The 15075-nt window shown below is 42.8% G+C and overlaps 1 protein-coding gene across 1 annotated transcript in view; it reads right to left on the bottom strand.

The window, feature by feature from the left end:
- The window catches only part of Sntb2 (syntrophin beta 2), a 75426-nt gene that overhangs the window by 4695 nt on the left and 55656 nt on the right, over positions 1-15075 (bottom strand). Inside the window, exons 4-5 of the mRNA XM_042700846.1 lie at positions 9023-9165; positions 2968-3164 (exon numbers count right to left, since the gene is read on the bottom strand). Of these exons, the coding sequence (XP_042556780.1) occupies positions 2968-3164; positions 9023-9165 (340 nt within the window). The remainder of the gene's footprint in view (positions 1-2967; positions 3165-9022; positions 9166-15075) is intronic.

A 15075-nucleotide genomic window follows, 5' to 3' on the forward strand; every position in this document is an offset into this window, starting at 1 on the left:
TGGCTCAGTGGTAGAGTGCTTGCCTTGCATGCTTGAGGCCCTGGGTTTGATTCCTCAGCACCACATAAGCAAAAAGAAAAAAAGCCGGAAGTGGCGCTGTGGCTCAAGTGGTAGAGCGCTAGCCTTGAGCTGAAGAGCTGAGGGACAGTGCCCAGGCCCAGGGTTCAGGCCCTACGACCGGACCCCCCCCCCCCAAAAAAAAAAAAAAAAAAAAGAAAAGAAAAGGACAGCTGGGTGCTGGTAGCTCATGGCTATAATTCTAGCTGAGACCTAGGTGATTGCATAGTTTGAAGCCAGCTTGGGCAGATTAGTCAGAGAAACTCCATTTCCAATTATCCAGCAAAATAGCAGACTGGAAGCATGGAGGAATATCACTGGCTCTAAGAAAAAAAATGCGTAAGCCCTGAGTTCAAGTCCCAGTACCAGATAAAAAAAAGAAAAAGATAAGACTTGAGCTATGCTTGGTCAATTTAAGCAGAAGGAATGGCTCTGAAACAAGAAAGTAGCTAGGATTACAGGTGTGAGCTACTATACTTGGCTTTTTACTTATTGTAATTTTTGGATTTGGGTTTGTTTTTGTTTTTTTGCAGTGATGGGGATAAAACCTGGGACCTTGCACATTGTAGGCAAGCAATCTACCTACTTTGTAAAGGAGAGACAAGTGGTAGTTACCAGTTTACCATGGAGAACAAAGCCCTAATAGTAAGTTTATGGTGTAAATTCTGTTTAATACTGCAAAACCAGTTTCTTAGTAGAGAAATCTGGTACTGTTCCCTTGTTTGGCAGCCACAGGACTGTTGTGTTACCCTTGGTTCTTCTGGGCCATGCAGGGCAATTTAAAATAAGTCTGCCCAGGACTGTGTCAGGGAGTCTGGGGCAGCATTTCTGGTGACTGTGCATAGAAAAAGCCAGTTCTTGAAGTATAATCAATAGGCTCATAACACAAAACAACCTGACACGGTTCTCATAGTTACTTGATCAAGGACACTGATTTATTTTCAGCTTTCTCATTATAAAGCATAGCACTTGGCAAATATTAAAATACTTAGTAATGCTGATGCCGGAGGCTCAGGCCTGTGAATCCTAGCTACTCAAGAGGCTGAGATCTGAGGATTGTGGTTTGAAGCCAGTCTGGGCAGGAAAGCCCATGACACTCTTATCTGTAATTAGCTACCAGAAAACCAGAAGAACAACTGTGGCTCAACATGGTAGAGTGCTAGCCTTGAATGAAAAAGCTCAGGGACAGCTAGCGCCCACGCCCTGAGTTCAAGTCTTATAACTGACCAAAAAAACAAAAAACAAAAACAAAAACAGTAAATATTTGCTGATTTCATGAAACAAGAGGTGTCTTGCAGGTGTTTAATTTAGTCCTAACTATAATTCATTTTGAGAGAGAAATGCAGGGAATGCATTGGCTTTGGAGTCAGAAAAAAAACCCCAATTTTAGTCCTAGCCACACTGACACTAGCTCTTGTTAAAATGAAAAGGCAACAGCAGGTCTCCAGTGTCCAGTGGCTCACACCCATAATCCTAGCTACTCCTGAGGATCAAGGTTTGAAGTCATCCTGGGCAGGGAAGTCCATGAGATTATATCCAATTAACCATCAAAAAGCTGGAAGTGGAGCTGTGGCTCAATTGGTTAGAGCACTAGCCTTGAGCAAAAAAGCTGAGAGACAGTGCCTAGGCTGTGAGTTCTGTTTTTTTTTTGTTTTTGTTTTTGGTCAGTTATGGGGCCTGAACTCTGAGCCTGGGCGCTGTCCCTCAGCTCTTCAGCTCAAGGGTAGCACTCTACTACTTGAGCCACAGCACCACTTCCAACTTTTTCTGCTTATGTGGTGCCGAGGTACTCAGGGCCTCATGCATGCAAGGCAAGCACTCTATGACTGAGCCACCTTCCCAGCCCCAAAGTCTTAAGATTATTTTTGTTGTTGGTGGTCGTGGGGCTTGAACTCTGGGCCTGGGCACTATCCCTCAGCTCTTCAGCTCAAAATGGTGCTCTGCCACTTGAGCCACAGCACCACTTCTGGCCCTGTGTTCTAACCCCCAGTACTAGCACCTTCCCCATTCCCCCGCAAAAAGCAGCAAACATAGAAAGGTATAGCATTGGTATATATAAATATTATACATGAAATGATTCAGAGAGATTTGCCACAAGAGGGCGCCCCACAATGGAAAGAGGTACCAACTTCTCTCTTCTAAGTGCTTGAGTAAATGCTAGTCAAACATTTTCAAGCCTCTGAAAAGAAACTTCTATCCCAAATCCTTTATTTTGTATAGCCATAAGCTTACCAGATGCTCACAGTTAAGGGTGTCTATTCATATCTCAGGCTTTCAAACATTAACTGCAAAATCAATGCATCTAATTCCTAGTAGCCGAATCCTTATACTAAAGTGCATATTAAAATGTTGGGCAGTGAAAATGCAATGTTGTGGTAGGGAACCATGAACATGCTTACAGCCATACGCGAGGCTTAGAACACTGCTTATAAAATACGGACGCCAGGTTTCCTTCTACTATCACCATTGTAACTGCTATACTTTAGCACACTTCCAGTCTGGCACAGGTAACAATGGTTCACTTTTTTGTTTTTTGAAACAGGGTCTTGCTACTCCAACTTGTAGCCCAGGCTATCCTCAAACTCAAGATCCTCCTGCCTTCACCTCCCTCCCGAGGACTAGTATTATACATGCCACTGTTCCTGGTGCTAGTCTTACTTTATAATAAAGCCTACTCAATAGACAGACACTCTTGAAAATGAACTATACCACTTATAGGTGGAGACAGTGAAGGAAGGGGTGATATTGTCCAAAAAGACATGTACTCATTACCTGACTTATGTAACTATAACCACTCTGTGCATCACCTTTATAATAACAATTAAAAATTAAAATAAAAAGAGTGAAATAAACAAATAACATAAAATAAAGCCTAATTAGTCATTGTCTTAGAATGAAATGTGTCTCTACCTAGGGAGACTTCCTTGATCAGCTCAGCTGCAGCATGGCAACCCTGAACAAGTATCCTGGTCCAGGTCGACAGATCCCGGTGTGTCTCCACCCGGAAGAGATGCATCTCAATGCCCTGCCGAGAACCTGTCCTGGTAGCAAATGTAAGGTCAGATCCAAGGGAAGGTGACCGACATCCAGATCCAGAATGTACCAACCTAGGACCACAAACAGAGAAGACATCAAAAGTAATGACTGTATCAACAGAGGGAAATGCCAGAATTTTGGCTCACTGATAAGCAAACTCTTGTTTGTTAGGGTTGTTTTTTTTTTGTTTTTTTACAGTTGTGGGGCCTGAACTCTGGGCGCTGTCCCTCAGCTCTTCAGCTCAAGGCTAGTGCTCTACCACTGAGCCACAGCACCACTTCGGCTTTTTTCTGCTTATGTGGTGCTGAGGAATCGAACCCAGGGCCTCATGCATGCGAGGCAAGCACTCTACCACTAAGCCAACTTCCTAGCCCAAGCAAACTCTTATAAAAGCCACCAGCAGTTTTTAGGTAAGTATACTGACTTGTGCCACAGCAAGACAGGTTATTGTCTTTGTAAAGGAAATGTTGAAAGAATAAAGGTAAATTCAGGCAGCTATTGTGGCACATACCAACACAGTAATCCCAGTACTCAGGAGGCTGAGTCAGGACACACCACCACAGTAATCCCAGCACTCAGGAGGCTGAGTCAGAAGGATGATGAATTTGAGGTCAGGCTGGACTACAAAGTGAGATCCTATGCCAAATTTTAAAAATCAATAAAAGAAAAATTCCCTGGTATATTCCATAAAGTGAATGAACATGAATTCACATAACTGAACACATGAATGAACTCTGAGGACACTGTAAGAAATCCAAAGCAGTTCCAGAATTCTAGTTTTTTTTGAAAGATAGGAATTTATCATCTCCTTAAGTGATAGCCTTTCCCTCCCTCCCTCCTCTTCCTTTCCTTCCTAGCTCCCTCCATCCCCTCATCCATTTAGGTTTTTGAGCCAGGGTCTCGCTAAAGAGGCCAAATGGGCCTTGAACTTGAGATCCTCCTGCTCTGCCTCCTGAGCACTAGGATAGAAGTTCAAAGGTGGCCTGGGCAGAAAAGTCCATGAGATTTCTATCCCCAATTAACCACCAGAAAGCCAAAAGTAGCACTGGCTCAAAGTGGTAGAACACTACCCTTGAGAAAAGAGCTCAGGGACAACACCCATGCCCTGAGTTCAACTGCACAACCAAAACCAAACCAAAACAAACCAAAACAAAAAAATTCCTGAAAGTGTTAAACAAAGTTTCAATATGTTCCAAGTAAGATAGAGAAAAGAGACAGAATTACCATGCCATATTCAGTTTGAATGCTAATCCCAAGTGAGACATTACAAAATATAAAGTCTAGAAGAATTTTTTCCTTCATACTTGATTTTGAAATCCTTGGCAGGGGGAATCTAATTCAAACCAGCTGCTGGAATCCTGCTGAGCAGCGGTTGGCTAGAACACATTGCCAAAGGCCCCCCCTTCTGTGGGGAGGCCAGATGAGTTCATTGGAAGGAGTTTTAGCACACTGCCACTCAGTTTCCCACACTGTGAAGTAGCCACATTTTCCTTAGTGTCTTTTTCTCTGTCAGTCAAAAAGTTCCAGGAACAGACTATCAAATTCACAACATCTACAAAATCAGTATGTATTCTGCACATATCATGTATCTGGCTTCAAGAAATGTATAAAATAGGGGCTGGGAAGGTGGCTCAGCGGTAGAGTGCTTGCCTTGCATACATGAGGCCCTGGGTACGATTCCTCAGCACCACATAGGTAAAAAGAAAAAAGCTGGAAGTGGCGCTGTGGCTCAAGTAGTAGAGCGCTAGCCTTGAGCTGAAGAGCTGAGGGACAGCGCCCAGGCCCAGAGTTCAGGCCCCACAACCAGAACCCCCCCCCCCAAAAAAAAAGAAATGTATAAAATAAAAATTCCCCTTATCATTTCCATGCTTTATTTAATCTCTCACTGGCCTGAAATGCCAAATATGCTCATGTACATATAAACACATGCACAAGCTTTGGTTTCTAAGAATCTGTAAACATAGCCAGGCACTGGTGGTTCACACCTGTAATCCTAGCTACTTAGGAGGCTGAGATCTGAGGATCATGGTTCAACAAAGCCAACCTGGGGAAGGAAAGGCCATGAAACTCTTCTCTCCAATAACCAATTAACCTGGACAGAGCCCGGGCCCTGTGTTCAAGTCCCATGATGAACAGAAAAAAAAAGCATCTGTAAACATGCAATCAATTCAAACTGTATTTCATGTTATACCAACCAAACAATGCTATCAGGTTGTGAATTATAATTAATTGTGAGCACCCAAGATCTTTTTTAGTGTCTTTTCCTTTCACATGTTTTCATGCTATCTTTATTCTGTTCACTCATAAGAATACATTCTAGGGTATTAGAAATAAAAATACAGAGACTGAACATTCAGTTGGATGCAACTGGTTCATGTCTATAATCCTAGCTACTCTGGAGGCTGAGATCTGAGAACTGCAGTTGAAAGCCAACCCAGGCAGAAAAGTCTGTGAGACTTTTATTTTCAATTAACTACCAAAAAGATAAAGTGGAGCTGTGGCTCAGGGACAGTACTTCCCAGGCCCTGAATTCAAGTCCAAGGACCAATACCAAAAAATTAAATAAATAAATAAAAAGAAAATTCAGCCCTTTCTCATTACTCACACAAATTTCAAGTCTCCTCTTTGCCCTGCACTAAGACAACATGCATGCCACCCTTCAGCTTGTCTTACTGAGGAGGACAGACCCTGTCTGCTTCCTCCCCTGCTCTCCTCAGTGGCTAGGCTACCCCTTCAGGTTAATAGAGGATTTGCTAAACTCCCCGTGAGGATTCTCTCATCAGTGATTTCAAGATCCCTACCCAATCAACAGGGCCACATGGAAAAGCCAAACCTCTCACCTGTCTGTCACCTTTGATTGTAATCTGCCAGTACTTTCTGAACAAGGAGGAAGAAATGTGGGCTGTTGTATTAATTAAACTGGTAAAGAAACAACAGGATTAGAAAATGGGATCCACTTAGTTAATGGCTAGTTCAGTTTTCATGTCTAGGTTGTCCAAATAATACATTTGAATTCCTCATATTTCACATAAATGTTGACTACTTGTAAGAACTGCTGAATCTTTGCTCCACTTTTAACAATGACCAAAGCCAATCTTAAAAAAAAGTATGCCCATTTGCCAGGCGCTGGTGGCTCATGCCTATAATCCTAGCTATTCAGGAGGCTGAGATCTGAGGATTGTGGTTCAAAGCCAGCTTGGGTAGGGCAGGAAAGTCTGTGAGACTCTTATCTGCAATTAACAACCAGAAAACCTGAAGTGGTGCTGTGGCTCAAGTGGTAGAGCGCTCACCTTGAGCTGAAGAGCGAGGGACAGCACCCAGGCCCAGAGTTCAGGCCCCACAACTGACAAAACAAAACAAAACAAAAACAAAAAACTATGCACATCTTTGATACAATTTCCATTAAATAATTATCACTATTATATTTAAATAAGCCTATTTTGAGCAGTTACAATGTGGTAAGTACCAGTCTCGGCATTTTGCAAGTATTAACTCAGTGAATGTGATGCCCCATCTAACTGGGTCCACTTGAAGAATGAAAACTGACACAGTTCAGTAATGTGCTTGGAATTCTTTAAGAGGAAGAATAAAACTCTTCACTGTGGGTTGGTCTCTGACCCTTTTATTTAATCCTGTTTTTGTTTTAGTCATAAAACCTTTATTCAGAATAATTCACATACCATACAATTTACCCATTTATTTCAATGCTGTCTTCTATATTCATAGCTGTACAACCATTATCATATTTTGAGTGAGCATGTTTTGTTTTTTATCAGTCGTGGGGCTTGAATTCTGGGCCTGGGTGCTGTCCCTCAGTTCTTCAGCTCAAGGCTAGCGCTCTACCACTTGAGCCATAGCGCCACTTCTGGCTTTTTTCTGTGTATGTGGTGCTGAGGAATCGAACCCAGGGCCTCATGTATGCAAGGCAAGTACTCTACCACTGAGCCACCTTCCCAGCTGAGGGAGCATGTTTTTATCACTCCTAAAAGAAGTTCTATGCCACTGGGCCCTGGTAGCTCATGCCTGTAATCCTAGCTACTCAGGAGGCTGAGATCTGAGGATCACCGTTCAAAGCCAGCACGGGCAGGAAAGTCCGTGAGACTCTTATCTCCAATAAACCATTAGAAAACTGGAAGTGGCACTGTGGCTCAAGCAGTAGAGCACTCTCAAGTGCAAAGACAGCACCTGGGCTGGCTTTGAACTGTGATCCTTGGATCTCAGCCTCCTGAGTAGCTAGAATTATAGGCGTGAGCCACTGGCGCCCAGCTTACACTGTGTTTTTGATCATAGCTGGAGCTCTCCCACTTGAGCCATACTTCTATTGTGGTGTTTTGCTAGTTCATTGGGGCTAAGAGTCTCTTGGATTTGTCTCCCTGCGCTGGCTTTGAACTAAGATCCTCAGAGCTTAGCCTCCTGCGTGGCTAAAATTATAGGCACCAACACCCAGTTCATGAAACAAAGAAACCAGGAAAATTTCCTCTATTTCTTTTTTTTTGGGTCTGGTCGTGGGGCCTGAACTCTGGGCCTGGACACTGTCCCTCAGCTCTTCAGCTCAAGGCTAGTGCTCTACCACTTGAGCCACAGCGCCACTTCTGGCTTTTTATTTTTTGCTTATGTGGTGCTGAGGAATCAAACCCAGGGCCTCGAGCATGCAAGGCAAGTGCTCTACCACTGAGCCACCTTCCCAGCCCTCCTCTATTTCTTTTATCCTCAAAAAAATACAGACAAGCCGGGCGCTGGTGGCTCACGCCTGTAATCCTAGCTACTCAGGAGGCTGAGATCTGAGGATCGCGGTTCAAAGCCAGCCCGGGCAGGAGAGACTGTGAGACTCTTATCTCCAATAAACCACCAGAAAACCGGAAGTGGCGCTGTGGCTCAAGTGGTAGAGCGCTCGCCTTGAGCTGAAGAGCTGAGGGACAGTGCCCAGGCCCAGAGTTCAAGCCCCACGACCGACAAAAAAAAAAAAAAAAAAAATACAGACAATTTCTAGTTTGTTAATCACTGTATTTCTAGTTCTTCTTACTGTCAGTAAGTATCATTTATTTTTGTTTTTGTGTGGTATTGGTGGGTAAATTCAGGGCCTTGTCCAAAGTGATCTAACATCTGTCTCGGGCTGTTCTTTGTTAATGTGTAGCTTCTCTGACCCTCTTTCCCTCCCCTCTTCATCCCCAATCTCTCTCTCTTTCTGAGACAAAGTCTTCCTTGAGGCTAGTTTAGACTAGCCTCAAGCTCACTAATGTACCCCCTGACTGGACTTGAACTTATGATCCTTTGGCCTTAGCCTCTCAAGTGCTAGGATTACAGGCATATGCCACTATGCCTGGCTGATTTTTTTTAAGTCTCCATAAAATCTAATTTGACTATGTTTTCTAGTCTTACATTTATTATCACTTGAGTACCCTGGCCCCTCTAAATCTATATTTATTCTTTACCCTTCTAATTTGCCCACATCTGGCATGCTAGAAACATTCTATTACTTCGGGTCAAATAAATGTTTATTTGGTAGAATCAAAATTATCTGCATTTACTTTAGAGAAATGAGAGAATATCTTGGCTATATTGTGTGGTTTATCCTCAGTACCACATTCTGGTTTAAATAATTTCACCATTCAGTCACAACTGTAACTAGAAACTACAATTTCAGTGGTTTTCTAGTCATGGTCAATAAAATAGAGGAAGGGAAAAAAGCCCATTATCTCCATGACTAAGCAAGTCTTGAAGGCAATGGTTAGGAAGCTGCTTCAAAATTTAAAAAGCACACATGAAAAACTAGTGTCAGAAACAAGTCATCTAAACTAGAGCTGCAAAATCATCAAGGGCTGTGGAAGGTTTTGTCTACCTCAGTGACTGAAATGCTGTTTTTGGCAGTGAAGATGGAATTCACTTTACCATTCTTGAGATTTGAGTATATTTTCCCCTTTAGTCCTACCTTGTGGCAACAAGAGGGTAGCTATGGCATGGTGATGCCCAGGCATCTCTTGTCCATGGCATACAGTCATAAAGCAGCAAGTCCTTCTCAGTCACAGCCATGAGGACAGGCCTCCATTGTTGTCTTCCACCATCCAGCTTTGCCTGCAACAACAGTAAAATCCAGAAGTTACTATAGTGGTATATATAGTGATGGCCCAGTAGATCTCCTTGTTTCTCATCTCAACTGACTTAAAAACAGGTTGCTTCCCACTAGTAGGGATTCTTCACTGGGAGGTGTAAGGTGGTATGTGGACTTGAAAAAGCTCGCCAGGCACTGGTGGCTCAAGCCTATAATCCTAACGACTGAGGAGGCTGAGAGCTGAGAATTGCAGTTTGAAGCCAGCCCAGGCAGAAGTCCTCATGAGATTCTTATTTCCAAATAACTACTCAAAAACTGGAAGTAGAGTTATGGTTCAAGTTATAGAACTAGCCGTGAGCAAAAGAGCTCATGGACAACATTCAAGCCCCAGGAAAATGAAAGAAAGAAAAGGAAAGAAAGGAAGAAAGAAAGGAAGAAAGAAAGAAAGGAAGAAAGAAAGAAGGAAGGAAGGAAGGAAGGAAGGAAGGAAGGAAGGAAGGAAGGAAGGAAGGAAGGAAGGAAGGAAGGAAGGAAGAAAGAGAGGAAGGAAGGAAGGAAAGGCTCACAGTACAGTACAGACTTCAGCAAATGAAGACATTTTTCCCTTGCTCTAAAAAAATTATCACTATTTCTAATTATTAGATATTCTAATGATTAGAATTAAATATAGTTTCAGAATATTTAATGTGTAAACCTAGAGTAACATCTTCTAAGTACAAGGTAGAAACTCAGGCTGCTCCTACTAGTAGGACAGAAAATCTTCCTATCAAATGTCTGCAGAATCTAAACAGCAACAGTTTTTAAATGTTTGTGAACAAGATCTATAGTAAGTAATATTTTGCACTGCAGTCCAATACACATATACATATTAGTGTTTTCAATATTTTCCAATATATTTGGAATATTTTCCAACCACAAGAGAATATGAGGCCTGAATTTTAAGTCATTCTGTTTGTCTGCTGCCTTAACTTCTAAGGTACTGTTTGCTTTAAACAGAGTCCTAATGCTGCTTGGTGGTTTTGGTTGGGGGTAACAGCATAAGCAGCCTTGGGCTCTAATATTAAGTGTCTGGCTGGAGAAAAATGGATATTAATATTAAGGCTTCAATTTGTTTGTGTCTAAGCATCATCACATTAACATACACCTAGCTACACAATACCCTTCTCCAAAATTTCTAATAAACAGAATTGGACAGAACTAAAAGTGATTACTTGTTCTCTAAATCTCTTTTTTTGTTTTTTTTTTGGTTGGTCGTGCGGCTTGAATTCTGGGCCTGGGCACTGTCCCTGAGCTCTTCAGATCAAGGTGAACAATCTACCACTAGAGCCACAGTGCCACTTCCAGTTTTCTGGTGGTTAAATGGAGATAAAGAGTCTCACGGTAAATGGAGATAAAGAGTCTCACGGCCGGGCGGGGGGGGGGGGGGGGGGGGGGGGGAAGGGGGGGAGAATTGGGGGGGCAGGGGGAGGATGGGAAGGGGAAACAAAGGAGGAGGCTACAATGCTTGATAAGAAATGTACTCATTATCTTGCCCATGTAATTGTAATCCCTCTGTACAGTATTTTCACAATAAAAAAAAAAAAAAAAAGAGTCTCATGGCCTTTTCCTGCCCGGCTTGTTTCGAACCACGATCCTCAGATCTCAGCCTCCTGACTAGCTGAGATTATAGACATGAGCCACCTGCAGCCAGCTTCTAAAGTTCTTTTTTTTCTTTTTCTCGGTCGTAGGGCTTGAACTCTGGGCTTGGGCGCTGTCCATGCGCTCTTCAGCTCAAGGCAAGCGCTCTGCAGCTCAAGCTACAGTGCTACTTCTAGTTTTCTAGTGATTTATTGGAGATAAGAGTCTCATGGAGTTTCCTGCTAGGGCTGGCTTTGAACCGCAATCCTCAGATCTCAGCCTCCTGAGTAGGTAGGATTACAGGCATGAGTCACCAGTGCCTGGCATATTTTTTAAAAGTGATTTTATAGGAAATACAAGTGTTTCATTTGGTGTCTTCATAGAATTTTGAGTTCTTTAATTTTATTATTTTTGAGTTATTTTACCATGAGCCAGGTGCTGTTGGCTCATACCTATAATACTAGCCACTCAGGAGGCTGACGTCTGAGGATCACAGTTTGAAGTCAGCCCAGGCCATAAAGTCTGAGACTCTAATCTCCAATTAACCACCAAAAAGGCAGAAGTGGAGTGGCAGCTCAAGTGTTAAGGCACTAAATGAGCAAAAAAGCACCAAGGCCCTGAATTCAAGCCAAGGACCAGCAAAAAAAAGAAAGAAAGAAAGAAAGAAAGAAAGAAAGAAAGAAAGAAAGAAAGAAAGAAAGAAAGAAAGAAAGAAAGAAAGAAAGAAAGGAAGGAAGGAAGGAAGGAAGGAAGGAAGGAAGGAAGGAAGGAAGGAAGGAAGGAAGGAAGGAAAGAATAGAATCATAAGATTGGTGGTATGGCTAAAATGACAAAGCAAACAAACCTAGCAAACCTAAGGCCCTTAATTCTGTAGCTAGTAATGCACCCTTCCCAATACATGTAGTACACATAAGACCTTGGATTTCATTCCAGTAATAGAAATAATGAAACAGTAATAAGAATATAGCCAGTGGCTGGGTGCCAGTGGCTCACATGTGTAATCCTAGCTATTCAGGAAGCTAAGATCTGAGGACTGTGGTTCAAAGTCAGCCTGGGCAGGAAAGGCCATGAGACCTTTAGCTCCAATTAACCACCAGAAAACTGCAAGTGGCATTATGGTTCTTGAGTTGAAGAGCTGAGGGACAGCATTCAGGCCCAGAGTTCAAGACCCATTGGCCGACCAAAAAAAAATAAGAATATAGCCAGGGGCTGGAATGTGGCTTAGTGGTAGAGTGCTGGTCTAGCATGCATGAAGCCCTGGGTTCCATTCCTCAGTACCACACAAACAGAAAAAGCCAGACGTAGCACTGTGCTTCAAATAGGAGAGTGCTAGCCTTGAGCAAAAGAAGCTCAGGACAGAGCCCAGGCCCTGAGTTCAAGCTCCAAACCTGGCAAAAAGAAAAGAAAGAAAGAAAAAAGAATTTAAGTAGACCTCCAAAACCAGGCAAGCAAAAGCAAAATCAGACAAACAGGTTTCCACAAAACTGAAAAGCTTCTCCACAACATAGTTAGCAGAGTAAAGAAACAATAAGCCAAGCACCAGTGGGGCTCACACCTGTAAGCCTAGCTAGGCTCTGAAGAGGCTGAGGCCTGAGGATCATGGTTTGAAGCCAGGTGGGGCAGAAAAGGAGATTCCTATCTCCAAGAAACTACTCATAAAAAGCTGAAAGTGTCACTGTGGCTCAAGTGGTAGGCTAGCCTTGAGCACAAAGAGCTTCAGGGACAGCACTCAGGCCCTGGGTTTGAGCCCCTAGAATAACAAAAAAAGAAAGAAAAGAAACAATAAAATGATTGTGGAAAAAAATATTTGCATATCATACATTGGAATAAAAGGCAAATACCCAAAACATGTAAGGAAGGCAAAATACTCAAAATGAGCAAGGCTGGGGGAGAGCTCAGTGAGAGAGCTTGTTTGCTTATCCCCACCCTCTACAAAGATCTGAATAGGAATTTCTTACATGAAGACATACAAATGACCAAGACACATGAAAAAATACTCAACATCTAATCAGGTGAATGCAAACAAAAACCACAATGAAATATGTTTCATCTGTTAAATTGGGTATTATAAAGAAGATGATTGGGGAGAGGGAAAGAAGGAAGGGGAATATGGTGAAGGAGGTGAATCTGTTCAAAGACAACGTGAACATGTATGGAAATACAACAAAACCCTCTCATATTACAAATGTATGTTAGTTCAAGGAGAAAAAAAAAGGAGGGCTACCATAGCTCAGAAGAATACCTGTCTACCAAATACAAGGCCCTGAGTTCAAACTTCAGTATGAGCACATTAATGGCTGATTCATCCCTTTTGTTTTGATAAGGGTGTTGTTCAGACAGGGTCCCTGTAAGTAGCCCAGGATGGTCTTGAAATGTGATTCCCCTACCTCAGTCTCCCAAGTGCTTTAGTTATTTTTCTCAGCAGGGTCTTACTTTTTACCCGTACAGCTCAGGTCATGATCCTCCTACTCATACTTCCCACATGGCTGGGATAACAAATGCACATCAACATGCCAAGGTTTTTTAATTTTTTTGAGATAGGGTCTTGTAAACTTTTTTCTGTGGCTAACTTCAAGCTGTGATCCTCTAAATCTAGCTCTCTAAGCAGGAAGGGTTAGACATAAGCCACCATACCCAGATCAGACACATTAATTAAACAAGAATAAAAAAGCCGGGCGCCTGTAGCTCATGCCTGTAATCCTAGCTACTCAGGAGGCTGAGATCTGAGGATCATGGTTCAAAGCCAGCAAAGGCAGAAACATCCATGAGACTCTTATCTCCAATAAACCACTCGAAAACCAGAAGTGGCACTGTGGCTCAAGCAGTAGAGCACTCACCTTGAGCTGAAGAGCTGAGGGATAGCACCCAGGCCCAGAGTTCAAGCCCCACGACCAACAAAACAACAACAAAAAAAATAAAAAGCTGGGCACTTATTGCTCACGCCTGTAGTTCTAGCTATTCAGGAGATTAAGACTTGGAGGGGGTGCTGGGAAGGTAGCTCAGTGGTAGAGTGCTTGCCTTGCATGCATGAGGCCCTGGGTTCGATTCCTCAGCACCACATAAGCAGAAAAAGCTGGAAGTGGCGCTTTGGCTCAAGTGGTAGGGCGCTAGCCTTGAGCAGAGGAGCTGAGGGACAGTGCTCAGGCCCACAGTTCAGGCCCTATGACTGACAAAAAAAAAAAAGACTTGGAGAATCACAATTTGAAGCCAGCCCAAACAAAAAAGTTTGTGAGGTTCCATCTCCAATTAAGCAACAAAATGCTTGAGTAAGTGAATGGCTCACTTGATAGGGTGTCAAGTATAGGCAAGAAAGCCATACAATAGTGCAAAGCCCTGAGTTCAAGTCCCAATACTGTCACAAAAAAAATTAAAATATAAAGTTCTGGGCTGGGAAGGTAGCTCAGTGGTAGAGCGCTTGTCTTGCATGCCTAAGGCCCTGGGTTCGATTCCTCAGCACCACATAAGCAAAAAGCAAAAAACCAGAAGTGGTGCTGTGGCTCAAGTGGTAGAGTGCTAGCCTTGAGCTGAAGAGCTGAGGGATAGCGCCCAGGCCCAGAGTTCAGGCCCAACGACTGGACAAAAAAAAAAAAAAATATATATATATATATATATATATATATATATATATATATATAAAGTTCTATTCATCATGTTATCTTTTCTATCAGAGAAAATATATGTTCATATGTTCATATCTTCTTATACTCACACACACACACAATGTGAAAGGATTTGCTAGGGAAAAAAAAGTAGCCAGGTACCCATGGCACTTGCCTAATCCTAGTTACACAGGAGGCTGAGATATGAGGATCACAGTTCAAAGCCAGCCTGGGCAGGAAAGTCCATGAGACTCTTTATCTCCAATTACCATCAGAAAACCAGAAGTGGCACTATATGGCTCAAAGTGGTATAATACTAGCCTTGAGTGGAAAAGCTCAGGGACAGTGCTCAGGCCCTGAACAGTTCAAGCCACGACCAACAAAAGAAAAAAAAAAAAAAGAAAAAGAAAAAGGAAAGTAGGGGCTGGGATGTGGCTTAGTGGCAGAGTGCTTGCCTAGCATGCATGAAGCCCTGGATTCGATTCCTCAGTACCATATAAACAGAAAAGGCTGGAAGTGGTGCTGTAGCTCAAGTAGTAGAGTGCTAGCCTTGAGGAAGAGAAGCTCAGGGACAGTGCCCAGGCCCTGAGTTCAAGCCCCAGGTCTGGCAAAAAAAAAAAAAAATCCAGAACCCTAAACCCTAAAAAAATAATAATAATAAAATAAAAGTAATTACCCTGCCTTGGGGGTAGGGATGGCAAATAGTAAATGGGGGGC

This window comes from Dipodomys spectabilis, unplaced genomic scaffold (assembly GCF_019054845.1).
Source record: "Dipodomys spectabilis isolate Male_0828 unplaced genomic scaffold, ASM1905484v1 ptg000273l, whole genome shotgun sequence".
Taxonomy (NCBI): domain Eukaryota; kingdom Metazoa; phylum Chordata; class Mammalia; order Rodentia; family Heteromyidae; genus Dipodomys; species Dipodomys spectabilis.